Source organism: Schistocerca gregaria, chromosome 2, assembly GCF_023897955.1.
Source record: "Schistocerca gregaria isolate iqSchGreg1 chromosome 2, iqSchGreg1.2, whole genome shotgun sequence".
Lineage (NCBI taxonomy): Eukaryota > Metazoa > Arthropoda > Insecta > Orthoptera > Acrididae > Schistocerca > Schistocerca gregaria.
Window position 1 is genome coordinate 356,811,930 of NC_064921.1, and position 26,495 is coordinate 356,838,424.

At 45.3% G+C, this 26,495-nt stretch overlaps 1 protein-coding gene across 1 annotated transcript in view; it reads right to left on the minus strand.

Moving 5' to 3' along the window:
- LOC126337055 (circadian clock-controlled protein daywake) overlaps window positions 1–26,495 on the minus strand; it is a 60,878-nt gene that overhangs the window by 20,552 nt on the left and 13,831 nt on the right. Inside the window, exons 2-3 of the mRNA XM_050001382.1 lie at window positions 21,947–22,039; window positions 2,099–2,246 (exon numbers count right to left, since the gene is read on the minus strand). Coding sequence (XP_049857339.1) covers window positions 2,099–2,246; window positions 21,947–22,039 — 241 coding nt within the window. The remainder of the gene's footprint in view (window positions 1–2,098; window positions 2,247–21,946; window positions 22,040–26,495) is intronic.

Genomic DNA, 26,495 nt, shown 5'->3' on the forward strand with positions numbered 1-26,495 from the left:
CATTTTTCAGATGTCACAAACTCACTCCACGCTGCCCTCCAATACTAACTTGGGGACGCCTTGATGCCACGGAGCAGGATGGCGCAGTGGTTAGCACACTCGACTCGCATTCGAGACGACGACAGTTCAAACCCGTCTCCGGTAATCGTGACTTAGGCTTTCCGTGATTTCCCAAAATCGTTTCAGACAAATGCCGGGATAGTTTTCCCGAAAGGGCACTGCCGATTTCCTTCCCAATCCTCTACTAATCTGAACTTGTGCTCCGTCTCTAAGGACCTCGTTGTCGACGAGACTCTAATCTCCTCCTCCTTCTCCTTGATGCCTCAAAACATGTCCTACCAACTGATCCCTTCTTCTAATCAAGTTTTGCCACAAATTCCTCCACCCTCCCCCCCCCCCCCCCCCCCCCCCACAATTCCATTCTTTTGTATCCCACCTGCAAGGCGGCGCTTGGGTCTGCTCCTGTAAACGGAATTGGTAGGCCGAATGTGAGAAGTGAGTAGGAGCAGGTGAGGTAAGATTCTCAGTACAGCTTTTTACGTGAAAGTCCTTTTAATTATTAGTCAATGAGATACGTAACTTTACACTGAAGAGCCCGTAGGTGCGAAACCGTATTCCCGTCGTAAGTAGATACATAGTCTCAATAGGAAGATGAGGTTGAAGCGATGTTTCCAGGCCTTCTGCTCTTGATGGAATGAGGAGAATCTGGAACGGAGCTCGTAGAGCTCTCCCGCTCCGGATAGAGTGCGCTGTCGTCGGTGTCTGTCGCAGTGCCAACCTAGCAGAGCGCACCTACGTTGTGGCATTGTAGCTATCGATACCACATATTCAGTACCTCCTTATTAGTTACGTGATCTACCCATCTAATCTCCAGCATTCTTCTGTAACATACATTTCGAAAGGTTCTATTCTCTTGTTGTAAAAAGAAACTAAATTTCTTTCATGCAGATGGTTGGTTATTATTTCGTTACATAGTACGTACTATGTCCATGACGTGGCAGCTTCTTGTGTTATCTGCTTCTCACCTTTTTAGCGACTGCGAAATCTTCCGCTCTTATCTTCCTGCAACAAGAGTGCTGTGTGCCGTGAAACCGCCGTCTTACCCGCTGGCTATAAGGAAAACTTCTGCCCAGAGTTCAGTCCACAATCTAATACTTACAGTGACGACACTCTACAGTGCAAAAGCAGTTACTTTTGACAGGTGGAGCGACACCAGCGCCCCAAGTGGTGAGAAAAGAAGCAGCCAGAGTGTAGCGCCTAGAACCACTCAGCCACACCGGCCGACTTAAAACTTAGTATTAGCGCTCATCCGATATTGTATTCAGAAGTGTTGCTTGCTCGCCGCTAGGGGCGCTGCTATCGTTGTGGTAACAGAAACGAGACGGAGTGCCTAGATTGTTACGGTAGACGGTGGTTCAGTCTGCCTGGTCTGAGTGCTCTGCTGCTGCTCATGGTGTCGTTAGTGATGGCTGGACTCCTCACAGGAATTAAAGTCACTCCGTTATATACGTTCGTCCAGAGTCATCAGCCTCTCTCGGGTCATAGACATTAACGTCCAATTGACTGCAATAATCTTCTTACGAGAGGCGGTGAAGTGTATACTTCAACTATTATCAAGTTAAGAATGGTCTCACACGCAAACTATAGGACATTTTATTGCTTAACCGGTGTAGAGGACTACAGAAATGTTTATTCCCTTTAACCGTCCATTCGCCACTTTTTCTGTAGCAAAGCAGAAAAGAAAAATAGAACTGAGCACCTCATTAACACATTGGTTATTAGATACAAAAAACGCTCAGCTGAATGACACTGGAGCAAGAAATATGCTGAGACCATTTTGAGGAAGTCCCCTGAAGTGATTGTGCAGCATTGCTAAAATTTATGTGAGGGTATCATGAGGCCGATTTGGACCCCGTTCCTTCGTCATGTTTTAGTGTTACAGCAAGTACGCTGCATTATCGATATACGTTTTTCACGCAGTATGTTTTCAGATATTCGACCAACGAATGCCTGTGTGATTTACATGAGGTGGAAGGGTTTCTTTTGCACGTCGACAACGGCTATCGCGCTGCCTGTGTGCGGCCTGCTGCAGTGCTACCTGAACTTGGTGACGTTGGAGCGCGTCCATCCCCGCTCGTACACATTCCTGAGCCGCAGCTTGTAGCTGGCCCCGGGACCGCCGCGCTTCTGCACCACCTCTTTGGCGAAGAACGGGTCGAAGGGCAGCACTCCGTACTCGGGAATTCCTGTGGGAACACAGAACGAGAATAACGCTATGCTAGATAAGAGAGCAGAAGAAGTATGGGAGAATGAAAACCACAACACATTACCATCCCTGATACGTTATACGAAACACGTTGGCAATCAAAACAGCTTACAGTCGTCTCGGGATGCATAAATACAGGTCCAGTATGTTTTTAAGGGAATCTCATACCATTCTTGCCACAAAACAGGTGCAAGTTCAGGAAACAGTGATGGAAGTGGACAGCGAACACACATCGTTCTCTGCTAAGTAGACCACAAAATCCCAATAGTATTGAGATCTGATGGCTGTGGAGGCTAGGGAGATTCGACAATTCACCCTAATGTTACCAACACTAGTCCTGGGCGATGAGAGTTGTGGGAACAGGGGCCCAGTCACCTTGGAATACACAGTATCACCATAGAGGAACAAACATTGTACCATAGGGTGGACTTGGTCTGCCAAATAGTTAAATCATCCTTGACATTCATGCGACATTGCAGAGTAACAATGGGGCCTGTCAAATACCACTATATGGCTGCCTAAATCGTCACCGAAACCCCGCTATGTTTCGATACTGTGATGCAAACTCGTCCAGAAGTTGGGAACAGTGTGAAACGTAACTGTCTTGACCAAATTACTTTCCTTCGTTGCTCCGTAGTCTGAATTTTGTAGCTTATATATAATGTTTTCCCTTTAATGACATTTGCATCACCGGTTTGTGGTTTAAGAATTCCAGGTCTCCCTTCAGGTCCTCGCTTATGCAGTTCCCTACGTTCCATATTGGTGCTGACATGGTTTTCGACTGTGACGTACAGATCTGCAACGACTGTTGCAACTGCCGTCCTCGCGTTTTTCGTCAATCCTCTTCAGTGACCATCCGTCACGATCACTCAACACATATTCTCTTGTACATTGTCGCTTGGCGGACGATGTTTTCCCGCTCTCCCCACATGCGCTGCTTCTTGAAACACCAAAATTTTGGTAACTTGGATACGGGAGCGTTCACCATACGAACACCAACGATTTGCCCGCGTTAAAATTTACTGAGTTCCGACATAATGCATTCATAACTACACAGAACGCTATTCTGACCAATACTGACACTTCCAACGTTTTGAGCGTGTGCTGTTCATTGTCAAATACATCAGCATAGCCAGCAAACTTGCCTAGTATCTTCACGTATGTCCAAGCAGACATTTCTCGCTGTCTTTGCAAATATTTCTTCAATCCTTGTTTTTCTTATTTCTTCAGAACAGTGAAAGGGATAATAGTATTGACTATCACAGGTGAAATTTTTTTAACTTCACTATTGCTAGTTTTTAAAACTAAGAACCAAGCTGAGATCACTGACAATGGATTATATTCGTCAGCTGTAAAATGGTCCAATCCAATTACTCGATCTCATACGTTATAAATGCACTTTCACAAGTACATGTTTTGTGTAAGATTTGAGAAATTGATGCACTACTGCATACCATGTTACTCGACGAGAATTTTATCGTGTCTCGTTCCAGGACGATAATCATGTTCTGTGAATCATTTGTTGACTGCTTTGTGGAGTTACTTTACAGATGTGATCCTTATAAAGACATGGGTAGGCTTTAACTTCGGCGATACTTAAATTTTAAAAAAGGAGTCAGTTTCAGACTCTTATCATATGAGAGCACACGAACAGGACTTGTAAGGATATTACGTAAGTAATACACTTCTCCGCACTTGTCGGTGAAGATCGGAAGTGTGTTTAGCAATTACATCACATGAGACATTAACAGATGCAATGGAATACTTGCCATCTGCAAAAATATAATTAATTAATATTTCGAATCACAAATGCATCTATCAAATGTGTACATCTGTTTCAGTTGAGATTGTATTTTCGATCAACGTCATGTATGAGGCGCATTCGGAAAATAATGTCCGATTTGGCGCGAAATTGAAATTTCTATGAAAATCGGATGGAACTTTGCACAGCTGTGTTGTGCGGTGTCTTTAGTGTGCCTGTCGATCGCTTCACGTCACTCTTTTCAGTTAAGACCGCAAAGTGATCACGTAGAAATGCCTAAAACAACAGTGTCTCCCGCCGAGTATGTGGATATGGTGAGAGATTTCGCCAGAAGCTATGCAGCCCACATAACATTAATGTCATGCGTTTCTTTCTTCGAGACAATTTTAAGCCACTTTCAGCAGGTGCAATGAAGACACTCCTGCAGTGTTTTCGATGGGAAGTTTTTGATCACCCACAATAAAGCCCATAATTGGCACTCTCCGATGTTCATCTCTGCTCACATTAAGCTCTGGATGAAGACAACATTTTAGCGCAAACAACGAAAGGAAGACCAGCATAGGGAATTGGCGGAAAGCATAAGTGGCTGTTTTCTGTGACGAGGGTACTGGAAAGTTTGTACAACACCAAGAAAATGTCTATTTAGACAGGTAGCTGGATGGTATGGTCAACTGCAGTGAATAAAATATTTTTGTATTTCACTGTGGTTTCCATTTCGTTACCGATTAGACCTCACTTTCCGAACAGCCCTCATATTACGTGTAAATCATCTGTGAAAATTCTACACCCCACAACGGCAAAGAGTGGGCGCTTCAGGCAGTAGTCTTTCTTTTTTTTCAGAATTTGACCGTTTAGAACGTAAGACTCTTTTGCCTCTTATCTTACCAAAACTTCTATATTCGTTGGCTGTTTTTGTTGTTGGATAGGAAATTGGCCTGTTCTATATGGAGTCTTCTGTGATGTTATGATTTTTGAATTTCTTCTTGTCTCTTGTAGGCAACCCGTGTATTTTTTAAATTTAGAACTGAAATTACAAAATTTTCTTTGTTAGCTTGTTTCCATTCATTTTGTGAAACATTGATCTCCTCTTTTCAGCTGTCTATGAAATGGTCTCTATGTTTCTGTATAAATGTTCATTTCTCGCATTTGTTCACTTGTTATTTTTGCTTTGAGTTTTTAGATTTTTTCCTAGTAGTTTCCGTTCCTTTTTCTTGTCCTCTTCTTTCATTCAATGTAAGGCAGTGACATCTGTATAATAATTTCTGTTTAATTACTGTTGCACAGTGTTTAACTTCTGCTCGGAACGATAGTGATCTTTTATTATATGGGTTTTGGGTGAGTTTTTATGCTAATTCCAGTTTCATTTACCTTTCCTTAATTGTGGTGTTATCTAATCGATTTGATTATATCAGATCTCCCAGATACTTAAATCTATCATTTCTTTTGTTAATTCCATGTTGTGTTTGTATATATTTTCCTTTGTTGTGCTTTTTTTTAATGTGTGTGGAACCTTATGTCACTTAACTGCTAAGGTCATGATTCCCTAAGCTTACACACTACTTAAACTAAATGTGTTCAGTTTTTTACTACGACATTTACTATACGGTTTTTGGTTCAGTTTTGTGAAGTACTTCTCTCATTATCTTCGCGTCTGTTTTGTCCTTCGAAATTGTTGCAATATTGTCCGCAAAGCGAGACACTCTGTCTCGAATCTTCCTCTTCCTTATCGTTCATACTTTCCTTCGACGTTTTTCTCTTGTAAGTCTTTATCCCACTCTCTCATGACTTGATCTAAGAGCAGACTGAAGAGAACATCGCCCTGCGGAACACAGGTATTAGTTCTGGAGGTTTCAGAAACTTCTCCTAGAAATTTAACTTATGAAGTTGTGTCTCTGAGTGTCTGTTCGACTAACTGTCTTGCTGTTTTGATGATATTTGCTTCTCCCAGTGTTAAAAACACTTTATGTCTTCAGAGTTAAAGGCTTTTTTTGGAATCAAACCATGTAATGACTCTATAGAGTTTCCGCGTTGTTCTGAACCTGAGGATTGTTTTAAAGTTAAAAATTTGGTCTGGACACTATCTACTTTTTTTTAACTCTTCTTGGTGCTCGCCAGTTGTGTGCTCTTCTTTGCCTTCTGTCTTATTCAGTATAATTTTTTAGGCGACTCGAAGGGGAGATATGCCTCGGTAATCGTTGGCATCTGTTCTGTCTCCCCTCTTATGGATTAAGGCTTGGTAGCAGCCATTATTAACGGGAGGAAAAATCATATGAGAAGTGTCACTCACACCAGCTCTGGGTTCGTTAGTAAATTGCCGCATATAATGCTAACAGTGGACGAAAAGGCATGAGCCAACAAAAGGAACAATGTTGCAGCCACTGACAGCCACAACAGAATAGATTTGTAAATCTTTGCCGCTTACTTCAATTGATAGTTTCTTGTAGAAATTTCATTCTGAATTCTGGCTATTTCGAATTTTGTGAGAATTAGTTGTATTAATAATGTTGCTGAGAGCGATTATTTATTTTCTCTATAGCACATGATCAATGGCTGAGAAGTGTCATTCGGTATACGAGTTGTGTGAGAAAAGTAACGAGACTGGCAGCACTGTGAACGGTCTGCCAATGCTGTGTTGTTCTGTTTGTATAGACCGGTGAGTTCATCCCCTGCATATGCTCAGTTTCGGCTCACTACGGCCATCAGGTGATTTTTGAGAGCGCCATCAGTTAAGTTGGAACGTTATTCAATAAAGTTTTGTCTTAAAGAGTGGAATCCGCGAGTGTGACCTTTGAAGACCTTTGAAGGTCTGTGGTGAATATTCCTTATCACAAGTATTCCGTAGGAAAAAAACGATTTTTGGAAATCCGAAAACATATTGCAGACGTACATCGCGCAGGGAAAACTTCAACTTCAAAAATCGACAAAAACATAGAACACGTGTGTGCTCTTGTGAGATCAGACAGGCGCTAAAAAGTAAGGGTGGCGGATAACCTGGTGAACTTGAAAATTTTCGCTGTACATTAAATTTTGAACGAGAAACTGCACATGCGACAATGATGCTGAGACACCTCACAATTGAACAGAAGGACAAACGAAGAAACGTGTGTGTTGATCTCGGGAGGATTGCCGATGACTACGAATGATTCAGTCATGTGATCACACAGGTGACGAATCCTGCATTATGCAGTACGGTCCTCAGACAAAGCGGCAAAGTGAGAAGTGGCACGCTGAGACGTCTGTTTGATCGAAAAAGCTCAAAACAAGGCTGATTTACTTTTTGGAAAAAAGGGATATCATGCATAAAGAATTTGTTCCTTCGGGACAAACTATCAACCATGAGTGTTACTAAGATCCTTGAAAATCTCAGAAAAATAATGAATCGCATGGGACCAGACGTTGCAGACAAGTAGATGCTGCATCGTGACAACGCCTCATGTCACACTACCACTTCCACCACGGTATTTTTGACCTCCAAAGACACTCTTGGTGTTCCACAGCCACCCTGTTCACCTGGTCTGAGTCAGAGTGACTTTTTACTTTTCCCAAAATTGAAAAATGTCTTATAAGGACGCCATTTTGGGACTATGGAGAACATTAAAGAGAGTATGACCGACATGTTAAAGGCCCTTCCAGTTGAAGCTTTTCAGTGCTACACCCATGGTCTAGGGGCAGCGTCTTTGATTAGTAGTCAAACGTGATCAGTCCTGGCTTCGAAGCCCGCCAGCTCTTCAAATTTGATTAATAATCAGCTAGGCAGCCGAAGACTTTCGTCGTAAGTAGTCACCCTCATTCTCAAAAATGGATCAAATGGCTCTGAGCACTATGGGATTTAACATTGGAGGTCATCAGTCCCCTAGAACTTAGAACTACTTAACCGTAACTAACCTAAGGACATCACACACATCCATGCCCGAGGCAGTATTCGAACCTGCGACCGTAGCAGTCGCGCGGTTCCAGACTGAAGCGCCTAGAACCGCTCGCCCACCGCGGCCGGCTCACCCTCATTCTGTCGAACCTTGTCAAAGAGACCAGAGCAGTGGACAGAGGTACCGGGCACTCTCTTGCCCTTGGGGTGGAAACTGCCCCTGAAGGCGGAAGAGTCAGCACTGATCAACGGCATGAGGACACAGAAGGCAGTGGAAACAACAGCATTAAACACATAACGTCTATACACAGGTCATATGACCTGTTACTGAAAAAGTGTCATGATGATTTCTCCACTGGCAAAAAATTCAGAAATAGTCCCCCGTTCGGATATCCGGGTGGGAAATGCCAAGTAGGAAATGATCATAAGATTAGATTCACTAACCAATGAAAGGATAACGTTCTCCAGCCGGGGTGTGGAACGTCAGAAGCTTTAGCGTTGCAGGGAAGCTAGAAAATCTGAATAGCGAAACGCAAAGGCTCAATCTAGATATAGTGAAGGTCATTGATGTGAAATGGAAAGAAGACAATGATTTATAGTCAAACGAGTATTGGGTAATGACAACAGCAGCAGAAAATGATATAATGGGAGTAGGATTCGTTATGAATAGGAAGGTAGGGCAGAGAGTGTGATACTGTGAACAATATCAGAATCGACAGCGAACCAATACCGACAACGATAGTTCAGGTACTCATGCCCAAGTGACAAACTGAAGATCAAGAAATAAAGGAAGTTTATGAAGATATCAAAAAGGTGCCACAGTACGTAAAGGGAGTTGAAAATCTAATAGTAATGGGGGACTGGAATGCAGTTGTGGGAGAAGGCGTAGCAGAAACAGTTACAGGAAAATATGGGCTTCGATAAAGAAATGAAAGAGCAACTAGACTAATTGAGTTTTGTAATAAATTTCAGCTAGTAATAGCAGATACTCTATTCAAGAATCACGAGAGTAGGAGGTATACTACGAAAAAGCCGGGTGATAGAGGAAGATTTCAGTTAGATAACATCATGGTCATACAGAGATTCCGAAGTCAGACACTGGATTGTACGGCATACCCAGGAGCAGAGATAGATTCATATCACAATTTAGAAGTGATGAACAGTAGACTGAAGTTCAAGCGAATAGTCAGGAAGAATCAATACGCAAATAACTGGGATACGGAAATCCTAAGTTCTCCAAGGCTATAAATACAGCAGTAAGGAATTGCTCAATAGGCAGTACAGTTGAAAACGAATGGACCTCTCTAAAAAGGGCCTACAGAGAAGTTAGAATGAAAACCATAGGTACAAAGAAGGTAACTGCGAAGATACCATGAAGATACCATGGGTAACAGAAGAAATACTTCAGTTGATCGATGAATGAAGGAAATTCAGGAATACAGAATCCCAAGTCGCTGAGAAATGAAATAAATAGGGGGTGTAGGGACGCTAAGATGAAATGGCTGCATAAAAATGCGAAGAAATCGAAAAAGAAATGATTGGCGAAGGGACTGTCTAAGCACACAGGAAAGTCAAAATAATATTCGGTAAAACTGAAAGCAAGGGCAGTAACATCAAGAGTGAGAAGAAAGAGTACATTAAAGGTCTCTGTGATGGGGAAGGTTTGTCTGATATGATTGAAGAAGAAAGAGGAGTCGATTTAGAAGAGATGGGGAATCCAGTATTAGAATCCGAATTTGTAAGAGCTTTGGAGGACTTAAGAGCAAATAAGGCGGAAGGGTTGTATAACACTTCATCAGAGTTTCTAAAATAATTGGGGAAATGGCAACAAAATTATTATTCACGTTGGTGTGTAGAATGTGTGAGTCTGGCGGCATACCATCTGACATTCGGAAAAATATCATCGACACAAATGAGCTGCCAAGAATGAGAAATATCGCGCAGCCAGCTTAAAAGCTCGTGCATCCAAGTTGCTGTATAATATACAGCAGAATGGAAAAGAAAATTGAGGATGTGTTAGATGAAGATCATCTTGGCTTTGTGAAAGGCAAAGACACCAGGGAAGCAGTTATGACGTTGTAGTTGATAGTGCAAGCAAGATTAAAGAGAAATCAAGGTCGTTCATAGAATCTGTTGGCCTGGAAAAGGTGTTCGAAAACGTAAAATGGTTCAGGATGTTTGAAATTCTGAGAAAAATCGGGGAAGCTATAGGGAGAGACGGGTAATACACAATATTTATAAGAACTAAAAGTGGACGACCAAGAACGAAGTGGTCGGGTTAAAAAGAGTGTAATACAGGAATGTAGTCTTTCGCCCCTAATGTTCAATCTGTACATCGAAGAAGCAAACAAAAATAAAAGAAAGGTTCAGGAGTGGCATTAAATTCATGTTGAAAGGATATCAATGATACGAATCGCTGATGGCATTGCTATCCTGAGTGAAAATGCAGAAGAATTACATGATCTGCTGAATGGATTGAACAGTATTATGATAAGAGGATAGGTATTGAGAGTAAATCGAAGAAAGAAGAAAGAAATGAGTGGTAGCAGAAATGAGAACAGTGAGAAACTTAACATCAGGATTGATGGTCCCGAAGTAGATAAAGTTAACATTTGAATTCTACTACCCAGGCAGCAAAATATCCAGTGACGGACGGAGCAAGGAGGACATCAAAAGCAGACTAGCGTTGGCAATAAGGGCATTTGTGTCAAAGAGTAGTCTACTAGTATCAAACATAGGCCGTAAGTGGAGGAAGGAATTTCTGGGAATGTACGTCTCGAGCACAGCATTGTATGGTGGTGAAACGTGGAAAACGGAACAGAAAAGAATCGAAACATTTGAGGCGTCGTGCTACAGAGGAACGTTGAAAATTAGATAGACTTATAAGGTAAGGAATGAGCAGGTTCTGCGCAGAATCGTAGAAGAAAGGAATATGTGGAAAACAATGACAAGGTAGGGACAGGATGATAGGACATCTGTTAAGACATTGGGGAGTGACTTCCATTATACTAGAAGGAGCTTTAGAGGGCGAAAACTGTAGGGGAAGACAAAGATTGGAATACATCCAGCTAATAATTGAGGATGTAGGTTGGAAGTACTAATCTAAGATGAAGAGGTTGGCACGGGTGGGGAATTCGTGGCAGGCTGCATCAAACCACTCGGAATACTGATAGATTAAAAAAAAATAAAAAATTAAAAAAAATACAAGAGTGAGAACAACGTCAGCGAAGATGAGTAGCTGCCGAAGAGAATTACTTTGTTGCTTGAAAAAATTAAGACTTTGGTAGACAAAAAGATCGATCTCATTATTTTTCTCTTACACCTCGTAGATACAGTACCTGTAGAGACGTTGACAGTAGCATATTTAAGGAAGAGTAATTTATTTAAATGTCTATAGCAAGACCATGACAAGTAGAGACTGTGTCTTTGACTAATAATGCCCATAATGTTGAACTGGTAATCAGTTTGAAAGACTGACGCTATGATTCCCTATGGTCTCGGTAAGCTGGCAGTTATAGTATCTGCCAAACTGCTGGAGTTGTACAATCTGTAACATTTCCTTCTTGTAAGTATGGTAATTCGTTCTAATATATGATAGCGGCTGGATTAACTACTCGGCAGAAAATAAGGGAGCATCATGTTGGCGGGTTCAACAAACATAACCAGATAGACACATGGGAAAACAACACAGTTGTATTGTTTAAAGCGAGGAGAAATACAGAGAACGTAAATCACTAATAAAATATTAGCACCGTCCACTGTACAGGAAAGGCATTGGCTCATATGATTCTGCTTAACATCTGGATACGGTCCGACACTGTCGCACATAAGGTAACGAAAACAATTGTCACGGTTTCTAACACTAACCTGCTATTAACTTGAAGGAAAAATTTTAATGCGTAGCAACCCAGCACCGAAGTATGAAGAAAACGTTACAAGAGCAAGAGAGCTTAGCAGGAATGAGAACTGTGGAGAACTGAATACCCGACATACTCGTACATTCCTATTTGGCTTTCCTGCGAGCTGTTGACGAAACTCAGTGGCATCCGGCGTCGCAGAAGCGTCCGCGGCAGTGGATTACGAATAACGCCGTGGCTTGGGTCGTCAAGGTTAATGTCCCGTTCGACAAGGCTTAACGCGACAAGCAATACTTGATTTCATCAGCTTGCCAACACTTGCGAATAACATCTGTCAAAAACAGCAAAAACGGGCGCCCTATGCTAAGACAGTTGGCCTGACGGTCTATCTCCTTGTCCTACAGAGGGCGACTGGTATATACCACGATCATCCCGACGTGAGGGAGGCAGCAAGTGAAGGGGAGCTAAGCTGTGCTCGAAGTTTTATCGACTCAAGGGAAAAAAGAAAAAAAACAAGAGACTGCCCAAATCTGCTTGTTATCAACTATATCGTGACCAAGGTACCAGAGTATATCTCCATCTCACACAAGGTGCGAGAACGGCCGTTGAAAAAGGCTTTCAGTTGGCACCCCCTCTGGACGGCGCAGAGCGAGTTCTCAACGAAAAGATCACTATTAGCCTTGACAATCATCTGGTGTAGGGGCGCTTCTAAGTAGCCGTTCTCGACTTGGGGTATAGCTACTCATGTGTCTGGAAAAGTTATTGATAGCTCTCCTTGCTCTTTCTAGTATAACTGGAAGTATGAAATTCACCCGTCGTGTTTTAATAGATCTGTACTAATTATTACACCAAAAATTAAATTTCTTAAATACACTCCTGGAAATGGAAAAAAGAACACATTGACACCGGTGTGTCAGACCCACCATACTTACTCCGGACACTGCGAGAGGGCTGTACAAGCAATGATCACACGCACGGCACAGCGGACACACCAGGAACCGCGGTGTTGGCCGTCGAATGGCGCTAGCTGCGCAGCATTTGTGCACCGCCGCCGTCAGTGTCAGTCGTTTGCCGTGGCATACGGAGCTCCACCGCAGTCTTCAACACTGGTAGCATGCCGCGACAGCGTGGACGTGAACCGTATGTGCAGTTGACGGACTTTGAGCGAGGGCGTATAGTGGGCATGAGGGAGGCCGGGTGGACGTACCGCCGAATTGCTCAACACGTGGGGCGTGAGGTCTCCACAGTACATCGATGTTGTCGCCAGTGGTCGGCGGAAGGTGCACGTGCCCGTCGACCTGGGACCGGACCGCAGCGACGCACGGATACACGCCAAGACCGTAGAATCCTACGCAGTGCCGTAGGGGACCGCACCGCCACTTCACAGCAAATTAGGGACACTGTTGCTCCTGGGGTATCGGCGAGGACCATTCGCAACCGTCTCCATGAAGCTGGACTACGGTCCCGCACACCGTTAGGCCGTCTTCCGCTCACGCCCCAACATCGTGCAGCCCGCCTCCAGTGGTGTCGCGACAGTCGTGAATGGAGGGACGAATGGAGACGTGTCGTCTTCAGCGATGAGTCACTTCTGCCTTGGTGCCAATGATGGTCGTATGCGTGTTTGGCGCCGTGCAGGTGAGCGCCACAATCAGGACTGCATACGACCGAGGCACACAGGGCCTACACCCGGCATCATGGTGTGGGGAGCGATCTCCTACACTGGCCGTACACTTCTGGTGATCGTCGAGGGGATACTGAATAGTGCACGGTACATCCAAACCGTCATCGAATCCATCGTTCTACCATTCCTAGACCGGCAAGGGAACTTGCTGTTCCAACAGGACAATGTACGTCCGCATGTATCCCGTGCCACCCAACGTGCTCTAGAAGGTGTAAGTCAACTACCCTGGCCAGCAAGATCTCCGGATCTGTCTCCCATTGAGCATGTTTGGGACTGGATGAAGCGTCGTCTCACGTGGTCTGCACGTCCAGCACGAACGCTGGTCCAACTGAGGCGCCAGGTGGAAATGGCATGGCAAGCCGTTCCACAGGACTACATCCAGCATCTCTACGATCGTCTCCATGGGAGAATAGCAGCCTGCATTGGTGCGAAAGGTGGATATACACTGTACTAGTGCCGACATTGTGCATGCTCTGTTGCCTGTGTCTATGTGCCTGTGGTTCTGCCAGTGTGATCATGTGATGTATCTGACCCCAGGAATGTGTCAATAAAGTTTCCCCTTCCTGGGACAATGAATTCACGGTGTTCTTATTTCAATTTCCAGGAGTGTATTTGCTTATAATTGTTACTGGTTTGCTGATGTGATTGTTTATGAAAGTCTCTCGTTATTTGAGGTGTTAAAATACTAATTCGATTGCCAAGATATTAACACAAGGGTTCTACATTTAACGTCAGGATTAAATTATGTACATATCCCTCATCGCAGTGATCTGAAAACCGTTATTATGTCTGCGGTGATTTGTGGTAGTTTTCTCTGCCTCGTGATGGCTGGGTGTTGTGTGATGTCCTTAGGTTAGTTATGTTTAAGTAGTTCTAAGTTCTAGGGGTCTGATGACCAAAGAAGTTAGTCCCATAGTGCTCAGAGCCATTTGAACAATTTGAACCATTTGTGGTAGGCCCCAAAAATTATGGCACATTAAATGAATAATATCAAATTTAATCATATACTTCTGATTCCCATCCCATTACAGACAATAAGTATTATGCACCACTGACAAGAGACATTTATTTTGCAACGTGCTTTAAGACACACTCTCATCTTTATTTATTATAATTACTCAGGATGACTTAACTGAAATTTGGTGTGTCCAGTAGTGAAATTATTGCTCCTATGCGACTACGTATGCGTTGTGAAGTAGTCTGGGAATGGAACGTGATTGAGAACTTAGTTTCGTAATCCGTTAAAAGACTATCTCTATGGTTAGTATGGTTGTTCAAATGTATGTTGTTCGATACTGAACTGGAGAGTTATACGCTATGCAAATGTGTCACCTGGTGTGACGTTACAAATAGTTACTCACCCACGTCATTGGCCTCTGACGGAATAAGTTGATGTGTCGTCAGCTTTTGCGGTCCAGCCGTAGTGGCACACGAGCAACCCGTTGAGTGACGGTAATGAAATGTAACGCAACTTATCTTCCAGGATGGTCAGATCTACTGACAACTGACTAGGGGTGAGTGACGACAGAATTTAGGCTCGCGAATTACAATACGTCTGAGCTAAATCACAAAAGGAGCAAAGAAACTCGAGTACCATAAACGATACTGTGGGGTCAGTGGTACCAAGTGGAGGATCTGAAGAAGGAAAACAATTTATCACTAAGAACTGCTCTTTTCGGGCTGTGCTGTATAAAACGCTCGTGTAGACATGGAGATGTAGTCATTAATTAGGGTAATTCCTGAAAGCATCATGCAGTTTTTGGAAACAAAGCGCCGTTCGGCTGGGTAAAAAAGCGCTGCCGAATGATATCAGACGATCGGAAGATACACACAAATTCAAAAGCGGTTCTAAATACAAATGCCATCTACTAAAGAGCTAATTATGACTCTCATGTTTTATATGTACCAAATACCTCAGTATCAGGATACATATTAAGACCTGACATCAATTAATAAACAAAACACCAGAAACAGTCTGAACAACGTGTTGCAGGGGAATTTGTGCTGAGAAATAATTGTTAAGAAAATTCGATTCGTTGCAGCGTTTCTGAGTTAGCCAATCAGGTCGAATTAATCAAGAAGTTTGTCAGAAACAATGTCGCAATACGTGTTCTTCGTTTCGTTTTATGAAACCGAACAAACGTAGATTCTATTCAGCTAGCTAAAATTTATTATTTCCGAAATAGTCACAGTTCAAACAGCAACTAGCTTTTCAACAAGTGGTAGCTCACGGGCACACAGATGTCTGTGCATTGCCGTATTTTTGCGCGTGATGCTAAATAACTCGGAAACGGCGCAATGCATCGAATTTTTTTAACAGTTATTTCTCAGAAAAACCTCCCATACGTCCCTTTACAAGCCTTTCAGACTATTTCTGACCACCCTGTATAATAAAATGATCGTGTGGAATTAATAGCCGCCGGCCGCGGTGGTCTAGTGGTACTAGGCGCGCAGTCCGGAACCGCGGGACCGCTACGGTCGCAGGTTCGAATCCTGCCTCGGGCATGGATGTGTGTGATGTCCTTAGGTTAGTTAGGTTTAAGTAGTTCTAAGTTGTAGGGGACTGATGACCACAGATGTTAAGTCCCATACTGCTCAGAGCCATCTGAACCATTTTTTTTTATTAATAGCCGGCAGCACACATCTGGGATTCTTCCGCTGCCAGGTGCAAGTCTTTCTATTTGCCGCCACTGAGGTGACGTACTCATCGAGGAAGGTGAAATGAAATGATTAGGACGACATAAGCACCGAGTTGTCGACGGAAGAAAATATCAAGACCCGGCCGGAAGCTGAACCAGGGATCCCTGGAGCTAGGAACAGCGACGCTGACTACTAAACCACCAGCTGCGGGCGATAAGTATATAGATTTCATTCGGTAACAGCATCGTAATTACGAGTAAGTATTCGTAAAACTTCATTTGATGAACGAACTACTTGCCGATTTTTGTCATCTAAATCAAACACCATTGACATATTTGTTTAAAATCGAACTAAACCAACATATAATGCTCTTTGTAACCATGAAATTTACGTTAATTTTTATTTAATCTTAAGTCCTTGCTTTTGTAACATCTGTAAATAGTCACACTACATTGTTTATTAAGATATGGATGCAACGGAAGATATCAATTTGATCAGGGTGGCACAATCCTTCGAGCTATGTAGATATCATACTATTGGCCGATTAGTTCTGGAGCTAAAGTTTTTAACTCTAGCTGTAACGAAAGATAAAATAACGTCTGTAAAAGGGACGGGTAGTCTGCCATTAGGCCAGTTCGTATATTCGCATGGCAGCACTGCGGTCCAAACCCATGCGCTCTCCTCTAGGACACTCTTGCCGACAAACTCTGCTTGGTAAGGCTTCATGCTCCGGAAAAGCAAATTGCCGTGCGCTTTCGAAGCGCGTTGTTGTGCTTTTCGTAATCTTGCCATGGCAGAGCTGTCGACCAGGGTTTTTTCTTGCCGCTAAGGTGAAGGGTGCGACAAGTCGCCGTCTCGCGAACATTTTTCTGCCAGCGGCCTCACCGTCTCCCCCCCCCCCCCCCCTACCATCACCCTACTTACGACGGACGTTTATCCGGACACGGACTACAATTCGGGCAACGAGTTGGACTCACTCCTAAAGTCACGGATTCACAGCCACATTGACTCCCAGAAGAAAGAAGTGCCTGTCAGAAAAAGATCTCACCGTCCAGCTGAAAACGGTAAAAGTGAGAATTTCTCGTGGGTCGTCCGGTAGCAGCAATGGCGACACAACACCGAGGCCCAACTCAGTCGGTAAAGCCTACAGACTTTGTGGTTAGTCTTCACCGTCTTGCTAATGGCAGTCACATCTATAGACATCAGTGTGACATGGCCATTGATCGCACTTGGTGTACCGCTTACACCCCGAGGTTGCAGACTGCTGCCGCCAATTACGGCGCCACCTGAGCCCTCGAGTGAACGTCAGCAAGCCAGCCGTACCGGCCGTACCGACGATTCGACGACACCAGAGCCGGCCCAACCGCACCCGATGTGACTGCAGCAGCAGCATCGGCCGCAACCGCGCTCGGCCCTGTAGCGACAGAAAGACGGACGGAAGGTGGGACGAACGCGTCCGATCAGGATGAGGACAAGGAGGTGTCTCAAACCTCACGGAGGCGCCCTCCCTCAGCCATAGGAGAGCCCTCCCCCGCCAGTCCAGGATGCACAAGCCGAAGCATTCCAGAAGAAGGAGGTTTCATCCCTCCCGACCGAAAGACGACTGCCAGAGCTGTTGAGGTCCACCTAGTCCGACTGGCTAGTGTGGGGACTGCAAACCAGAAGGGTGACATACCGAAGCGATAGAAGAGGACGGTATGACGCTGCCACAGCCGAAGGAACCGCCTCGCCCACCAGCAACGACAATGCGGTGGTTAGGACGCTGCGAGACCTTCCACAAGAAGATCCACTCCGTCGCCAAGCAATGCGGCTTTCGTGGGGGAGGGTCCGAGCTACACAGTGGTAACTACCGCAATCTCGTAAAACCTGTAGAAGAAAGAAAAGTGGCATCGTTTCACTCAGAATGCCGAGCCGCGGAAGCAGCTGAAGACGGTTGTCCGACACTTTCCAATGAATATGGACCCAGAGTTCCTGAAGCAGCAGCTCGCAGCACAGGATTTCCCAGTCCGCTTCGCAGTCCGCCAGCCTGATGAAGTCGCCTTGGACACACAGGAACATGCCTCTGTTCCTTTTCGAGGTGGACAATAAGGCTGACTTTTCAGTACAGGTGGAGCTCCTTCATGCAAAAGGTCGGAGAGCCCAGTGGTTCTTCTGACAAGGTGAGGACCACGTGGCGTGCTACAGTGACACGCGCTCTCACTGTCACAAATGCGTCGGACCGCACCAGGGAAGGAAGTGCAAGAAGAAGAAAGAAGACCAGCCGACTTGCAGCAACTGTGGCAAACCGCACGTAGCACGCTACAGGGGCTATGACGCCTTACGCTGCAAGACAGCCACCAGGACGCAGCTCCGCCGATTCCCCCAGGCGGAAAGGACCACCGACCTGAGCCGTAAACTGTGCCACAGGCCGCAGTAGGAGTGCGCTGCCGTCAGGCAGAGCAACGCGTCACATCGCAGCATGCAGGACACCCCATCACCCAGTGGACGGCACTCCAGCAACGACGAACAACGTCTCAGCCACCGGAACGGAGGCCAGCGACCTCAGTATAATTCTGCGGACACTGAGCTAGCTCATGCGACAAATCCCAGCACTCGTCTCAGCAGCAACGGCGGCCCTGCAGGCCAATGCCGCCACAAATCAGAGACATCCTGTATAAAACCCGTACCCATGGCCTGGCGACATATACTTTCAACGCAAACGGACTGTGTCCCTAAAATGGATGAATTTCGCCAATTCCTACTGGACGAAGATGTTGACACCTGTCTGGCGCAGGAAGCAATGCAGAGAGAAAGAACATGCAGCGAACTACTGGTGCTTAAGAGACGACAGAGCCATTCACAAGGGCGGAACTGCCAGCTACCTCATGAGGTCATTGCGGCTTCATGGGTCCACTTGCTGGAGCTCACCATGTTGGAGGCCACAAGTGTAAAGTCAGCAGCCGGCCGTTCTGGCCGATCGGTTCTAGGCGCTTCAGTCTGGAATCGCGACACCGCTACGGTCGCAGGTTCGAATCCTGCGTCGGGCGTGGATGTGTGTAATGTCCTTAAGTTAGTTGGTTTTAAGTAGTTCTCAGTTCTAGGTGACTGATGACCTCAGATGTTAAGTCCCATAGTGCTCAGAACCATTTGTAGAGTGAGCACCACCACTAGGAAGATTCTCTTCGTGTTGGTATATCTGCGGCTTGGTAGACCGTTACACGAACCCGATTTCGAAGCCCTGCTATCACTGGAGAGGCGACTTTTCATTGCAGGGGATTTCAGTGCGATAAATCCGGAATCGAACTCTGGTCTCACCAAGAACAAAGGGCGCCGACTCTCCCGCATCGTTCACCTAAACGCAGTCTGCCTAGTGACGTTTGACGCCACGCAGTTCCCCACCCGGACTCGACAGGACGTGACTGAATGCAAATTCCTGGAGGGCATCGGACAATTCACATACGCTGAAACGCAGAACTTTCTGTCACCCGAGCATGTCGCAGTCATGGGTATGGACGGCACCACCCTTCCAGACTAGCGTCAGAGTTAAAGAAACTGGTACTGCGAGCGTTTCCACAAGGAAATACTCGAATCACTCGAAGACGTGGCAAACTTCAATGTCGTCGGGGCCGATGCAGCCCCAAACTTCCTCAAATGCTGCTATTGCGAGACGACCGCAGCGACCTCAAGACGTCTCTCATCAGCTACCGCTGCGCATCCTGGAGGCTATCACTGAGAAGAAGCGACTGTTCTGTGAATTGTTGTTCATTCGCCAACGAGTCTCTAAACGCCGAAGAACCGCATGCGACGGGAGACGCATGCGAGCAGTCGAAGAACACAGGAACAGAGAATGCCGACGCTCAATGCAGACCACGGTAGCGCCTGGAAAATCGTGAAAAACCTCCTGCGACACCGACAGAGCATACCACCGCTGCAAGTCGGCAACCGATCTCCAGCGAGCCTGATGCAAAAGCGATCATATTGGTCGATGCATTCGCCACAGACTTCACGCCAGCGACCAACATAGTGGACGGGACCCACAGCAGCCGAGTCAAGGAGCACCTCCCGGATTACCTAGTGGCCAAGAACGAAGAACACGTAATCGAACCGATTACAGAGGGAGAAGTCGCGCTGCATCATCGTTCCCTGAACGCTAGGAAAGCAGGAGGCAGCGATGGAGTCAGAAATCACCTGCTGAAGAACCAACACTTAACTGACGTGTTCAACGAGATACACCACTCAGATGGCTACGCTACAATGTGGAAACGCGCTGACGTCGCAGCCGTCCTGAAGACCTGCAGAGATCCACTCCAGATAACTAGCTACCAGCCCATAAGCCTGCTCTCATCGTCCTCCACGTTTTCGAGAGGCTGTAAGAGAGAAGGCTGATGGAACACGTCATCCACAAAGTTGTCATCCTAGACTAGCAGTTTGGTTTTTGAAGGGGTCATTCAACTTATACCAGCTTCTGAGACTGGTAGAGCCTGCGATTAGAGCATTGGAAGCAAGAGAATACCTTTGAGCGGTGATCCTCGACGTGCCCACGCCTTCGATTCCAACGGGCACAAAAGCCTCTAGTACAAACACTTTGCACTCGAGCTGTCGACGTCGCACGGGGTCCTCCTCAGATCCTACCTATTGCAGCCCTTCGATGTCAGCGCAGACGATGGTACGTTCACAGACTGCCGCAGAGATCGGTATTGGCCCCTTGCTGTATTCGCTGTACACTGTCGATACATAGCGGGTGGCACGCATCAAATTAGCACTCTACGCTGATGATGCAGCTTTGTATTCACGAAACACGAACGGGCAAACGATTCGACACAGTCTCCAACTCGTGTGCGACACTGAGTTTATAGTCAAAGAAATGGCGGCTGAAATTCAACGCAACGAAGAGCCAGGCAGTGATCTTCGTCCGACGATTGCTGTCACCGGATTACCAGCCAGTCGAAATATTGGGAGCACCTGTCCCAAGCAGTAAGACAGCAAAGTACGTAGGGGTCACCCTAGATCACTCTGGGCGCCTCATACCCGACATGTCAGAAGCAGAGTCATAAGGTGCCTTCGCACTCGACTCTGTAGCCGCAAGAAGCCATCACGCTGTACCTTGCGTAGTACCTGTAGTGTGGGGCAAGTCCACAAATACAGTCATCGCAACCCTGCAAAGTATTCAGAACCGAGCTCTGAAGACCGCTCTGTGTGTTCTGAGGGAATACTCGAGTCATCTACTACACAAAGACACAGACATCCCACTCCTGCAGGACAGATTCAGGATCTTCGCGAGGTTCTTCAGTAAACTGGATCGCAAACCACTTCACAGACCAACCACACGTTAGCCTGACATGCTGCAAGAATAATTTTCTCCCAGAAGACCCAGGAAATCATCACCACAGCACCCATGGCCAATTCGCACAGGTAAGGTTTTTCTTTTCTTCCCCACTGGAACAGCACTTTCATGCTTACACTGCTCAACATCCCGAGCAAGGTAAGTTCGAGAAGGAAATGTCAATATCAAGTGGTAGGCGACTTGTGTTCCAGTAGCTTCAGGAATCTGACCACTTTGGGTGGCAATTCCCCAGTGTGAGATTCAAGACTACTCCAATTTCGTGAGCATTCACTCTGCTAAAGTTTAACCTTTGATTTAAGCGTGTCAGATGACCTTGCAATTTATAGGGAAATAGTACATAATAACGACTTCTTCTAATATGTACTAATCGTTGAATCTTGCTGGGGTGTGATAATAACGAAACTGAAACGATTATATAACGTAAGGCGCGTAGATAAAGTAGATAACATTATAAAACACAGGAACAGCATGATGGGTATCGTTGAAGACTATATAATGCAGCCAAAAATTCATTTTCTCTGTAAGTATAACGCAGTTATGGTGAACACTCACCTGTTGGGAAGAAATGGCGTACATCGTTGAGGCCTTTGAGAACACAGGAATCGAAGTCTGGGCTTTTTCTGTGGCAGTCCTTGAAATAGTCATCTGAAAAAAGAGTGAAAAAAATGTTATTTAGTCTTTTATGTATACGAGAGAGAGAGATTACGTTATCAGATAAACATAGATTTATGTTAAAAGTTTTCGTCAACCAGGCAGGTAACTGTCTAGCCCAAAACGAGATATTTCTGTATACCGCTTACTAGCTAACAGAAAAATTTTCACAATCTGCAGCGGCCTCTCACCCGGCCACTTATCTTTCTACATTGGACCAAGAGAATTGTGTTCTAGAGTGTCGTTTCCAGGTACGTATAGGTCCTAGAGAGCAACGAGTGGTCTAAGCTGTATTTCAGAGTATAATTTTATTGATACATTAATTTGCACTTCGTCCCATCTAAGTTGCTTTTCTTTCAGTTTCGTAGTTGGCTAATCTAGTCATACCAAATGTGAAAATAATATAGCGTACTGATACCATGGTGTCGTGCCTTGTTGCCGGCCGAATTGGCCGAGCGGTTCTAGACGCTTCAGTCTGGAACCGCGCGACCGCTACGTTCGCAGGTTCGAATCCTGCCTCGGGCATGGATGTGTGTGGTGTCCTTAGGTTAGTTATGTTTAAGTAGTTCTAAGTTCTAGGGGACTGATGACCTCAGCTGTTAAGTCCCATAGTGCTCACAGCCATTTTTTTTGTCGTGCCTTGCGCATTTTACTGTGTTGTTAGCAGGCTGAGTTGATACTGCATTCCTCCGATATGTGAATGGTGTGCCAGATGTGTGGCTACGACGGGTAACTGAACTTACCTCTCATTTACACTGAGGTGACACAAGTCGTGGTATAGCGATGTGCACATATACAGATGGCGGTAGTATCGCATACGCAAGCTCCAAAGGCCACTGTATTACCTCTCACCACGGGCAACGCAGTGGCCGATAGCCTTCACTCACTGAACGACAGAGAGCAGCGGCATTTGCGTAGAGTTGTCAGTAATAATAGAAGAGCAACACTCGGTGAAATAACCGTAGAAATCAATGAGGGACGTAGGACGAACATATCCGTTAGGATAGTGCGGCGAAATCTGGTGTTGTGGTCTATGGCAACAGACGACTGACCGGAATGTCTTTGCTAACAACAAGAAAAAAAGCGTGAGCTGGTCAGCTGATCTTGATTTCAGTTGGTAAGTGCTGATGGTAGGTTTCTAGTATGGCGCAGAGCCCGCGAAGCCATGTACCGAAGCATTTAACAAGGCGCTTTTCAAGCCGTTGGCGGCTCCACAGTGGTGTGCGCTTTGTCTGCCTGGAGTGGTCTGAGTTCTGTGGTCCAAATGAACCGATCGTTGCCTGGAGATTGTTATGTTCGGCTACCTGAAGACCACTTGCAGTCATTCATGGACCTCATGTTCCCAAATAACGATGCATCCTGTCACCAGGCCACAATTTACGCGATTGGTCTGCGGAACATTGTGGGAAATTCGAGCGAATGATTTATCCACCCATATCGCACTAGATTAATCCCATAGAACATTTAAGGGACATAATCGAGAAGGCATTTCTTGTCAAAATACTATGCCATCAACGGGTGGCTATAGAGGCTGCAATGGTTCAGTATCTCTGGAGGGGACATCTAATGAATTGTTGGGACCATGTGACATCGAGTTTCTGTACCACATCGGCCAAAAGGAGGTCCTACAGGATATTATGGGGCATCTCATGATTTTTTGTCACTTCGGGACGGTCTTGTTGAGTGTGGTCATGAAAATGAAACCTGCCACTCGCTCGTACTCGAGTTTTTTCGTCTAAAGGACTCATATTTGAAATTAAAAATTGCACACTGACAATAATACTGCAGGTGCTATGAATATAATTCTTCCTTACAGCACTCACATAAGTATTAGGATATTTTACTGAGATGAGCAGAGAAATACATTTAATCATGAAAGAATTTGTTGTATCAAATTTCTGCAGTAGTGCAAACTTTCCAAACAGCTAAGGAACAATTTATGTCCTTTGAACTACAGTAGTATTGCAGAGGGAACTACAGACGGGCAATGAGTGTCGTTGCGTTTTTCGTACTTTCATTTTTAATCGGATATGCAAAACATTCCTGCTACATTAAAAATGCAGCGCATAGTTTTAGTGAAAGCGGGCGTTTTTTCTGCCAGCTAACAATACATTGATGAGCCAGAACATTATGACCACCTACGTAATAGCCGGTATGTCCACCTTCGGCACGGATAATAGTGGCGACGCGTTGTGGCATGGAAGTAATGAGGCGTTGATAGGTCCCTGGAGGGAGCTGGCACCACATCTGCACACTCGCGTCACGTAATTCCTGTAAATTAAGGGGAGAGGTCGATGACCTCTGACGCCACGTGTTCGATCGGTTTAAGATCTGGCGAGCTTGGGGACAGCGCATTAACCGGAATTCGCCACTGTTTCCTCGAACCACTCCATCACACTCATGGCCTTGTGACATGGTGCATCATCTTGCTGGAAAATGCCTCTGCTATCGCTGAACATGATCGTCAGGAATGAGTGTACGTGGTCTAGAACCATTGTACGGCACTGGTGCCTTGCAGGAGCTCTACTGGACACGTTAATGTTCCTCAGAGCGTAACGGAGCCGCCGCGAGCTTGTCTCCGTCCCGCAATACAGGTGTCATGGAGATGTTCCCCTGGAAGACGGGATTCGCGCTCTCCCATCAGCATGATTAAGAACGTATCTGGCTTCATCAGACCATGCAACACTCTGCCGCTGCGCCAACGTCGAGTGCCGATGGCCACGTGTCCTTTTCAGTCGTAGTCGCCGATATCATGGTGTTAACATTGGCACACGCATGAGTTGTCGGCTACGGATGCCCATCGTTAGGATTCACTGTGCGTTCACACACACACACACACACACACACACGCACACACACACTTGTACTCTGCCCAGCATTTAAGTCTCCCACAGTTCGCCGATTATCATGTTTTATCAGTCTGCCCAGCCCACGACTTCCGACATCTGTAATGAGGAATGGCCGTCCAACCCCTCCACGTCTGGACGTGGTTTCACCTTGGTTTCACCACCTGTTGAAGACACTCCCCACAGCATTTCTCGAACACGTGACAAGTCGTGCAGTTTTCAAAACGCTGGTGCAGAGCCTCCACCATCACGATTTATCCTCGGTCAAACGCAGCCAGATCGCGCGATTTCCCCATTCTACACACAGACACCACACTCACTGATACTACATGCACCGTGCGTGTGTCTGACGTGCAGTCATTCCTCACCAGCTGACACTGCTATCGCCACGACGAGTTCATATCCATAGAAGGTTGGTGATCGTAATGTTCTCGTTGATCAGTGTAGCTTGTATATCTGGAGCGACCGGGAGCATCGAACTGCACACCAGCATTGAGACTGCCGTGTGTGAATCTGTACATGGAGTCACTGCTTGCCGATGCCTTCATTGTTGAGACCAAAGATATGCGAACCACATACCAAAGGAAGCGAGTTAATGGAACCAACGTAAAGTGCCTGTCTGTGCATGAGTTTGTTTCGTGTAGAAAAATAAAGAAAGGAATAACAAGAACGTAGTGCTTGGGTGGGAAAGGGTAAGATTCAGAAAAGTAGTGTTTCGATCCGCCTGTTGAATCTACACGTAGAAGAAGCAATGACGGAAATTAAAGTAAGTTTCCGTACTTTGATTGAAATTCAGGGTGAAAGGATATAAATGATGTGTTTCATTAATAATACTGTTATAATCGGTTCACGTGAGAAAGCACTGCAGGACCCGTTAACTGAACAGTCCAATAAGCACGCTCTGTGAATTAAAAATAAACTGAAGAAAGACGAAATTAGTCACGAGTAGCAGAAATAAGAGTAGATAAAAACTTGGGGCCAATGATACAGACAAAGTTAAAGGGTTCTTCTACCTTGGATGCAGAATAAGATATGAGGAATGAAGTAAGAAGAATATTAAGAGCAAACTGCACAAGCATAGAGGGAATTACTGCCCAAAAGATGTCTTCCAGTGTCAAACATCGGCCTTATATTGAGAAAGAAGTCTTGCACAACAAAAGTTTGGAGCAGAGCATTGTTTGGAAGTGAATCATGGACTGTCGGAAAATCGGAAAAGAAGAGAATCGAAGCGTTTCAGACGTGGTGCTATACAAGGATGTTCAAAATTGGGTAGACCATTAACAAACTGGGAATTTTTGCCCTGAACTAGCGAGAAAAAGAACATGTGTAACACATAGACAACAAGAAAGGACAGGATTATATGACTTAAGAAGATCCAGAAATAACGCCCATGTTATTTGAAGGAGTTGTAGAGGGTAAACACTGCAATGAAATGCAGAAATTGAAATATAACCAACAAATAACTCAGGACGCTTGGTACAAGTGCTGCTCTCAGATGAAAAGGTTGACACGGGAGAGTAACGTATGGTGGGCCGCATTAGTGACAAAGATGATGGGAAAAAAGCATCTTTATGTGCACTGATCTCGAGACAGTCGGAGATATC